The 10,571-nt window shown below is 35.4% G+C and overlaps 1 protein-coding gene, 1 long non-coding RNA gene and 1 pseudogene across 5 annotated transcripts; 1 reads left to right on the top strand and 2 right to left on the bottom strand.

Annotated features, from left to right (window-relative positions):
* Positions 1-1,183: 1,183 nt before the first annotated feature.
* Positions 1,184-4,235, bottom strand: LOC140989538 (VAN3-binding protein-like; annotated as a pseudogene).
* Positions 4,236-4,778: 543 nt separating this feature from the next.
* LOC140989868 (uncharacterized) lies at positions 4,779-5,439 on the top strand. Its single transcript, XR_012177587.1, has 2 exons — positions 4,779-5,256; positions 5,305-5,439. It is a non-coding gene; the product is annotated as an uncharacterized lncRNA (long non-coding RNA).
* LOC140989867 (uncharacterized) lies at positions 5,191-10,353 on the bottom strand. Of its 4 annotated transcripts, none has more exons than XM_073459356.1 (6): positions 10,271-10,353; positions 8,542-8,862; positions 7,025-7,508; positions 6,291-6,592; positions 5,704-6,066; positions 5,191-5,429 (listed from the first exon to the last, which is right to left on the bottom strand). In XM_073459356.1, the coding sequence occupies exons 2-5, from the start codon at positions 8,842-8,844 to the stop codon at positions 5,725-5,727; spliced, it is 1,431 nt and encodes a 476-aa protein (XP_073315457.1). In that variant the 5' UTR covers positions 8,845-8,862; positions 10,271-10,353; the 3' UTR covers positions 5,191-5,429; positions 5,704-5,724. The 4 variants fall into 4 exon arrangements, with proteins under 4 accessions (XP_073315457.1, XP_073315458.1, XP_073315456.1 ...); XM_073459357.1 differs by lacking the exon at positions 5,191-5,429 and adding an exon at positions 5,436-5,611; XM_073459355.1 differs by lacking the exon at positions 5,191-5,429 and having other exon boundaries at positions 5,591-6,066.
* Positions 10,354-10,571: the final 218 nt, after the last annotated feature.

The following is a 10,571-nucleotide window of genomic DNA, read 5'->3' as shown; positions in this document are numbered from 1 at the left end:
AGTTTTTTTCTAATATATTATCTGCTCTTGAATTTTCTTGTATTTTCTCATAATTTTTATTTCAAGTAATTATATCAATAATTTTAAAATTAATATATACATCATATCTATTTTAATCACTCCATTTTTTCCAATTTTTTTTAGACCCAAATCGTGAACGACTCAAATAAACAAAACAGGAAGATCATAGTAAAAAACACACAAGCATCAAAGAGATTAATCAAAATCAAAGCTGACGATGAAAAAACATAAAAATTAAATATGATGTTATGATTGCTGAATTTAATCGAAGAAAAAAAACAGAAAAAATAAAATAAAAATATGAAAAAGATACTGAAAAATTCGAAAATCATGCGAGAAAAGGATTGAAGAAACTAAATCATGGTTGTTTAAAATGATAAATAAGCTGTGAAATAATATCTGTTATTGAATAATTTGTGAAAAATTATGTTTCTACGTTCATTTGCAAATTTAGAATCAATATTCATAACGTACTTAAGTTCGTTACCCACGTGCAACGCACGTACTTTGCTACTAGTAATTTAAAATGCACGACAATTTTCAAGTCCATACCCAATTAAGTTTTTTTTTTATGAAATGAGTGGTTTTGGAGATTATTTGGCTCAGCTTATTCAATTTTCTAACATATTGGATGTATTTGTGAAATGGACTGAAATTTAAAATCATAAGCAAACTATTTGAATATCAAAAATGTTACTCAGTATTATATGTTATGATCTGTTTATTTCTACAAAATCGTATTTTGTATGTTTTATATTGTAGCTAAGTTGACGTTTTGTGCTTGCTGATCTGATCTTTGTCTTGAAACATGTGTTGAGTGTTTCAGAAAAACAGTCGAGAAATCAAAACTAGTCTGATTGTCAGGAAGCAAGGAACTCCAACAAATTTCACGTTCTCTGAAGTGTATTAAGACAATTATTCTTGATGCTACATTTGAGGCGTAATAGAACTCAGCAATTATATCCATTTTCCTTTCGGATATGAATCTTAGCCTACATCTTGAACGAAAGGGTTTGGTTTTCAGTAAAATTAATCTTGTTTTGCCCATTTATTCTGTTAAGTTTAGAGAAGTTTTGTTCCACCTTAGTTATTACATTCGTATTAGTGGAATCAGGGACTGAGAAGCTATATGGATCAACTAGGTTAGTTAACCATCATGATGTATATCAAAAAGTTCAATTCTTGATTTCTTAGATATTGAATGCTTCCGAGTGACATTAAAGCTCAATTTACTCTGTTTTTAAACACAATATACAATCCAAGTATTACAATCTTCACCGCTCAACGTGTAATTGCCAAAACTTTTTCGAAAAATCGATGTATAATTCACGTAATTGGTAAAAATTCATTTTCACAAGTTTTGTAAAATATAAATGAACATGCCATGTAGTATTAATGTGAAGGAATCAAATGTTATCATTGATCATCCACATTCTCGAGTAGTTCTCGGCTTCTTGTGCACTACTTCGGTGGATAATGCTCTGAATCCCGTCCACCCACTTCTTTCTGTGTATCTTATTCTTGCATTTGAACTCCATGAGACCCTGGGAGGTTTTAACCCCAAAGTACACTTCCACGTTGTCCCTTTCTTTCTTGAATGGCCATCCATTACTCTCATCAACCACTTCGTATAATATACCTATATATACATCCAAATTTGGGTTATTGACTTTGCCGAGGATCCCAAAACATACATTGATATCCATCACTAATTATGAGGTAAAGTGCATATGGGACCACGTGTTACATGTAAATACAAGCTAAATCCATAAGCAAAAATAAACAAATAAAAATCTAGCTTAACCCATTTTGCGATATAAGTTATATTATTTTTATGTATCAATTTGAAAACACATGGGTTTTTTTAGTCATAGATTTTTGTTTTGCTATATTTCATGCATATACAATTTACCATCAGTGCTGCTGGCAAAATGTTGAGAACTCACTTGCTTTCTTTTTGGAGAAGGCTCCACCAACATGTTTACTCTTCAGACTTATTGTTACCTGCAACCTCCACATTTATTTCTGTCAGCTATGCAAAGACGTTGTATGAGTAAATATATTTTTTCTATGTTCTTTTCTACATCTACACATTATTCTACATACCTGGCATTTCTTGTTGATGAATACAGAGACATGTTTCCATCTTAGCCCACCTAAGAATTCACACAGATGGCGAATTAGACTCCTCGAATAACCGTTGTTACTCGCCGAGCAATTGGACACTTAGGAACTATGTTTGCTGAGTCGTGACATCTTTGTTTTGTTTGATATTTAAGAGAATTGAGTTCAGAAACTTATTTCGACGATTTGTCTTAAACTATATGAAGCAGTTTAAAATCGACGAAGATTGGCTAATGCAGGCTACTTGATCTTGTCTGAGGGTATACCTTGTTGGGTGTGTTGTTGTAAGTCACCTTCACAAGGAATAAACTCTTCCTGGATTTTTCTGGGAGCATCTACCATTCCCTTGTCATATGGGCTTATAGTTGCACTCTTCTTTGCTTCCTGGGGCAATCTTGCTTTCAAAGCTGCTTCTCCACGCAAGGCTATTAATTATGCATGAATCTTTGTAAGAATCACTATAAAAACAGCTAATCAAAAATTTTATCCCAACGTTGGGATCCTAAATCCGCATCTGCATGTGCTTATCCATGAAATTAGACCAAGGTGAACATATTACTCTCGATGTAGCTCTTTATTACATCTAGAAGGATATTTTCGACTTTGAGTACTCTATTTCATGTATGAACGTGTAAGAATCACTTGCACCACACAAAAAATTGTTGCCATTGACCTTTGAAAATATAACAGAATTATCTGACAAGTATTCATACCGGTCGCTGCGGCAGCTGTGAAAGTGAGCAGGTCACTTGCAGTGCAGGTGCCTACTGATGATTTGACAATGGATGCCACACGCTGGTGATCCACTCCCGATATTTCAGCCAACTCAATGCAGTATGAGGCCAAGTGTGGCCGAGGCCAATGCCTTGCTCATTTTCAAGCTCGAACCTTTGGAATTCTCAGTTGCAGCAGCAGCAGCCAATGCTGCTGCTAGTCCAGCAACAGAGACAACAGAATGCATGTGAGCATTTTCCATGCGCGCCTTGTCCTTTTTCACCATGTTACCACTACTACATGACTCCTTGTGCTGAAACATGAGCCTTCCAATTGTCCCCGATCTTGTTTCTCCTTTTACAGGTTTCATCATCTTGCCTGACTGCAGGAAGTTGCAAAATTATCAGGGAAAGGAGGTTTCAAGCATGGATCTTAATTACTCTGTTAACTATACATCTTGAGTATGTGTCTTGGTTCGAGTGTGATCACATCGAGGTGAGTTAAGATTGAGGAGAGTTCGAAATAATAATTTGCTACTTGAGCTCGATGAAGCACTAGATTTATGTTTTTAAAAAAATGAAATAAATATTGTGATTTAGCTGTGGTGGACAGGTACTGAGCCTAATACTCAAACTCGACCCGACCCATTATCGAGCTCACGCTGAGCCTAGTGGAACCAGCAAGAGAATGACTGAGGTTCATCGGATTTTGCTCGACTTACAAATTGTTTCGCGGTCTCCGGAATTGCACCTAAACTGCTGTCAAACACAAATGGCATCTGCTTTTTCTCAAGCGCCTTGGATAATTCATTTGCAGAAAGACTCCAGGACCTGGACAAGAACTCCATTGGCTCACTGGGAGTTTCTGGCTTAGTTATCACAGGTAAACTGGACTTTCCTTTGACTTCATCATCCTCATAATCTACATATTGAAGCCATTCCGAAACACTCCTTTTAAGTTGAGCGCTACCCATTTGATAATTCTGTGTAATTTGGCTTATCAGAGCCCCAAGACCAACAAGACTATCTAGTGAGCGTTGCAAACTTTTGTGAGTCGCACCCCATATTTTATAAAGGAGACAAATACCGAAACGAGCCAAGATTCCCATGCAACGGAGCGAAATTAAAGGCTTAAATTAAGCACAAAAAATTTGAAATTGTATGGACATATAACATTTATTAATCTATATATAAACATATTAAAAAATGGTGGAGGTCGGTCGATCTTGGTGGGTGGAGGAGACAGAGGAACAGGTTGATCAAAAACATTGCAAGAATAAGGTCTCGTGCTTTGAAGCGCAAAAAAGGGCCATTGTTGTTTGAAAGAGCCAACTACATTACAACCACACTAATTATTTATGCAAAGGATTCCTTGCTTGTCAAACGTTCGTTGAATCGTTCAACAAAACCCAACAAAATTTAAGATAAATATTTACGTAAGATTTTGAATTCAAGAATCAAGATGTTACACATATCCGATTAGTTGTTTGCTATTTTGGAAATATTTAGTAATAATAGTTAAAATTTTGTCGGACTCAGCCGAATTTGTGCACTAACGATCATTTCGAACAGAAGCATGGATACATGTTTTCCATCACTGGCATGTTCCGAGGACTATTTTTTAAATTTTGTTTGAAAGGAACATCTAATATCATGTTGGTTTAATCAAACTTAATTTGGGGAGTACACTTTCCTATTGAAAAGGAAGTGGTTTTTATAAGCCCATGCAACTTGGTCCTTGATCAAATTTTTTTTTTAAAATTTTGAAGATGTTTTTGTGTTTGATACAAAAATTATACTATTTTGGTGCTAATTTCTAACTAAAAGAGTTTCTAATAGGATTACCTTAGCTTTTATTGAAATCACAATGCCATTTCTCACATCAAATAATGTCTTACTTCCATTTCTTGCATTTGCAACAAATTATCCTGAGAAACCAATGTAGAGTATTTTCCATTTCGATACGTACGAACAAATAAACCAACCTTTTTTTAATCTAAGGCGTTTTCTTTATTCAACAAAAATCCTTTAGGATAAAATAAGGTTTTTAAAAAACTTATAAACCAAAATTTAAAAGCAGAAATTATGATATTAAAACTTCGGCATCTCAAAAGAAAAAAAAAACTCACTCATTCAAATATGAAAAAGTAATTTAAAAAAGCTGAAAACCCACTAATAAAATGTTACTGCTACGATATTTTCCATCATAAATCTGAAGGATACCATCTTTATATGTTTGAGAAAAAAAAAAGAACAAACCTTCCGGAGTCGCACATAGAAGCAAATACCAAACAAGAAACACCATGAAAAGAAAATAATAAGCTAAGCATCACCATCATCGCTGCCAATGACGTTCGATTTCTTTGAATCGAAGCATGTCAATATTAAAACATCAAAAGTCATAGGCCACAAAGAAGAGACCTCTCTATAATGAACTCTTGCACAGATGAGAAGCATAGGTAACAGTTTCACATCAGCAAACTTAACTCGAGTCTTCCGGAGCTGAGAACATGCATGATAGACATACTTACCTATAATGTGGGCTCCCTACGAATACTTGTAGTGAAGATCCTGAAAATTTTAAGTGATATTTTAGACTACAGTGCATCGAAGTAGAATAATATACAAACCACATTTACAAATTTTGTCTCCAACTCTAAAGACTGGAAAAGTCCTTGCATATATATATATATACTCATGTGTACAGTACAGGACTCCTGTATTTCACTAGGGGATACCAGCCAGACTCATATCTGTCAAAAAAGTGTTCTCCGGTAAAAAAATCCTAAATCTTGCAAAAATGGTTGCAAACATTGGTAGAATGACTAGGGATAAGACAACTCACCAACAATTTTAATCAACCAATTTAGTATCGATTATAGGCTTTCCCAAAATCATCGCGCCTGTGACGCTGAACTTCAACATATGTGTCAGGAGGTCTAGAAGAAGGATAACTTTCCACGGCGCTTTGGTACCTGCCCCTAGAATCCACTGGTACACTTGGTCCAGCATGATGAAGATTACCAGTTGAATTATCAAAATCTTGAAAGCTTGGGTAACCATCAAACCCAGAAACTGGAACGCGGTGGTGTGCTTGTTGCTGTCTCCTTTGACCTTCAAGTTGAATAAACTCTTCCCACAATTTTGCATGTGTATCCTTAAGCACAGCCACATTTTTTATGTAACTCTCCCTGATTTCCCTAACAGCCTTAAATTAAAAGAAAACCAAATAACGATTCAATAGAAGAAATATGTTTTGCAGCCCGAACGGAATAGCACATAGAACTTGATGGCATCCAGATATTTTCCAAATAATACACGATGAAACTCTAACTGATTCTTATAAGTTGAAATTGATGTTTTATTCAACATGTTCAAGTAAACAACAAATTGGATGATTGCAACACATATGCATAATGACGCATAACAAACCTCACGATGCCTGTAATTTTCCTCATCTTCTTCTTTGTCGCGGAGTCTAGCAAGATCCATTGCCTCCCTTTTGTATTCCGATTCTAATTCTTCCAATGTTTGAGGGAAAGAAGAGTGGTCAACGTTATGACTCAATTGTAAGTTAGCTTCACCTTCGTCGAGATTCCATCCATCGGTCGTCTTGTAGCCACCTCTGTTTTGATTATGACCATCAAATGAATTATAGGTGTTTCCAATGACAGAAGGGCGTGCAGAAGACTTTGAACGCCTAGCTCGACCTCTACCTCCATCATTACCAGAAGCTTCACCAAAGGAAGACTTTATTAAGCACTTCATTCAAGATCTCTAACAATGTTGGCAGCTTTATCATGACACACTATCTTAAATTCTCTTAGTGAATCCATCTGAAGCAAAATGAGACTTGATTGCTTTCAATTAAAAAATTTCATTTGGAGAGTCCGTCCTTTCATTTCAGAACCACCACGAATGTTATTTCAGAATCGAACAGAAGGCTTCAGCGTAAAACTTACCTCTTGCTGCAAAAAATGGATGAGCAACTAGAAGTATTAATGGAAGAAGTACAACAAATGGGACAACATATAAATCCTTTGCTAACTTAACTATAAGTAAGAATACTATTAGTTGAGCCTCTCTCAGATGGGAACTCAGACCTAAAGAACTACGGCTGATATAGTGCAATTAAAAAGCTCTGGCAGATTAATTTGTATTTTTACCTTGGGGAGAGCCACTCGACAATTTCAGCAAATCTTCACGAACACGGTCTTCCACAAATTTTTCCAGTCTTCCATACTTGTTTGGGTTATGTGCTAAATTATGAGGGCTGTGACGAGACTTTTGGGAATCAGTTCTTCCTAATCGAGAAGTAGCAGGACTTCTACGTTCAGGTGACCTGGACCAGGAAATAGGGGAACCAGAAGAAACTTTGTGCTCAGCCTCCTCTGGGAATTTATGAATACCCTTAGATTTTCCCTCTTCTTTAATTTTATGAACTGCATCGACACCTTTTTTCAAGATTAGCCTATCCTTGCCGCTAACAATGATAAATTTTTCTTCTATTTTGATTTTACAACCAATATCCTTCTCAATTTTATTGACCGCCTTTTCAGAGAGTAATGCTTTGACATGAGGATCTCTTGCAGGAACCCTTTCAAAGAAATCTTGAGACTTGCGATGAGCTCCAAGCGTAGATGGGCAGCCCTAAAAACAGCATAATTTACCAAACATCATAAAATCACAAAACAAGGCAATCTTTCCACAAAAGCATGCATTGCCATGGACTACTATGCAAAATTGGCGAAATAATTCCCTTGATAAGTAAAATAAATTATGGTTGGAGAACATCCATATAGAAAGTCAAATTAGGATGAACGAAGAGGGTAAATTTAGTTTAAGAAAATGCCCACATCCCTACACCATCGTGTTTAAATTAAAAAATATATATATTAAACACCAGATGTCATTGCACCACCTTGACTCTTTAATAACTGAAAAACAAAATCAGGCACCACTGCTAACCTTCTCGAGTTGAAAAAAAATACCACCTAAAAATCATGTACAGTAATATTAAATGCTATAGACCATAGTTGTCAATAGCCCCCGTAGCCCTCGCTATAGCGAATAGCGTGGCGAAGCGACACCACATCGCTACGGACCGCTATGCGCTATGGACTTTGCAATAGCGCTCGCTATCCTCGCTATTGGCGCTATAGCGACAATCGTGATAGCTGAAATAGCGGTGCTATTGCAAAGCGAAACTACATGTTTATTTTCTGTCCTTTTTTTTCCTTCTAATTTTGGTTTTTTTGACATGTACTTAGTTAGGTATTTGCTGGAAATTATATTTTTCTGAATTTCTTGCTTTATTTTTGTGTCTTCTATAATATTTCAATGAAAAAACTTAAAATAATTTCAGCTTTTAGTATTTTACAATTACAGTTGATGGAATATTATACTGGAAATTAAAGTTTTTGAATTGATGTTACTATATGCTATATATTTATATACTTCTGACGCTTTACTTTCAAATAACCCTCGCTACGCTATTCGCTATAGACATGGGAAACCTTTGCGCTACGGAGGGCGATTGACAACTATGCTATAGACTATGGTATCCTTAAGGGTGTGGAGAAAAGGAGAGCAACATAGCTTCCAAATTCCAATTCATCCTTGCACCAAGTATAGGTATGTAAAAATAAAATTTAGAAAAACAAAACAAAGGGGTAAAAAGAACCTGTGTGAAGTGGCCTGATTCACCACATATTTTACAGATCATTTCTTCCTCTTTCCTTTTCTTCCAGTTCTTTTCAGTAGCTTTAGATTTAGCCTCCCAAACCTTTGCTTCTCGGCTAGTAAAATCTGTTGGGACGGCGTTTGGGTCACGGGCTCCCTCTTCTTCATCCGAACCCATATGACATCGTTTATTTGTTGTTGTATTGTCTGGTGCATTGTTTGCATTAGATCCCAGAGGACCAGTATATGCTCTGTATATTTCACTAAAGTCGTCGTCCACATCTACGTCTTCTCTACTGGTCATCTCAGATTGGTAAAATAACTGCTTCAACCAAAAGAAGTATAATCAGGTGAGCTAAATTGCCATTTGGCATGCACCAAAATTATGTAGTCCCCCTAACGCAAGACATCAAACTAAATAACCACACAAATTTCACAACATGGTCACAGTTGTCCCGTAACTACATATTTAGACAAACCTCCAGGGATATGTTAAAAAAAAACCGATCAAAATATCTTATTTCCAACAGATTGATGAGATTTAGTTAAGAAAAGAAGGGATATATTAAAAAAATCAATCCAAATATCTTATTTCCAACAGATTGATGAGATTTAGTTAAGAAAAGAAGGATACTGTGGTGTACAACCAAGGTTACTGCACTTGGAAGCTTGAACAAGTTTTGATCCTCTGAATTACAAGTTTGCAACCAACAGAACTTGGAAACTACAACAGGTGATAATTATATTCTCTACCAGTTCAAAACTACAAAGGCTTACTCCACTGGAAGAAAAATTACACAAGTAAAAGGGATGCGTAAGCCTGTAATACAACTTCTAAATATCAATACTCCAGAGAATGAGAGAGCAGGTTATTATACACCAATGCCATCATCCTTTGAAAAACAATGCAATAAAAAATGATTTATAATCATAATCATTTTCTTGTACATCGTGCTTGCACTGTTTAAAGCAGGAAATTCACTTCCGACAGCTATAATTTGGGGTGTGGTGCTTAATCAAAAATTTTCTCAGGTACAGCAATTTCACCATAGAAAACCAGCAGGACAAAAACAGAGTTAACTTGAGATGGTTTTCACATGTCTTTAAAGCTATCAGTATCCTCAATACATATTTTCCGTAAATTTCATCAACTTTGTTCAGACCGAGCAGATATCAAAGAATGCAGGTAGAACTCTAGGTTCCATCGTTCTGATGTGCATCGGGTAGAGCATGATGTTGGAAGAGTGTGAGAACAATATGGATCAGACCGAAAGGCCAATACACAGTTGGGATATCTGGCCAAAAATTACCTAGCCTTATATATCCATATTATACTTGCATGACCACCAAGATGCATCCTTTAAAAGAATCATGCCACGAGAAAAATCAATTAACAAAGTATGACTATCCCAGTTCTCCCCCAGCCTATCCACCAGAACTATAAGCCCAAATATTTAGAACCCACAAAAAAGAATAAAAGCAAGAACAAAATACCAAATTCGCAAAATGAGAAGTTAAACTAGTTGCCCCATAAATGTAAATACGGTGGTGGTCTGCTGGATAAGAATGAAGTGCAGAAATCTGAACACCACTTTTGCATGTATGATTGACGAACTAAACTTTCAAATGCTTGTTTCGTATTTGAACAGAAAAAATAAGAAAATTGTCATTCTACTGAAAAACATAACTACACGGGTACGTATGATAGAAAGAAGAAGAAGGGTTTGTACCTGAAGAGCGATAGAGTAGACTGTGAAGAAGATGACCAGCGGCTAGGGCTTGCTCGCTCCATCTCTCTTTTTTTATTTATTTGTTTTAAAATTTTAAAAATTTGTGATTTCTATTTATTTAATTAATAATCTTTTATAAAATTTTATTTTATTTGTTTGTTTACTTTTTGATTTTTCTTCATTTTAAGATATTTGTATTTTTATAATGTTCCACTAAATTTATTTAAAACATCTTAAAAACTTTTATATCTTATAAATTATTTTATAAATTTGTAAGATGAGAGGTTTTATTTTAAAAATA

The sequence above is a fragment of the Primulina huaijiensis genome, chromosome 12 (genome assembly GCF_012295235.1).
Source record: "Primulina huaijiensis isolate GDHJ02 chromosome 12, ASM1229523v2, whole genome shotgun sequence".
In the NCBI taxonomy this organism is placed as follows: Eukaryota; Viridiplantae; Streptophyta; class Magnoliopsida; order Lamiales; family Gesneriaceae; genus Primulina; species Primulina huaijiensis.
Note: the sequence above shows the minus strand (reverse complement) of the source record. Positions and strands in the feature narration are given on the sequence as shown.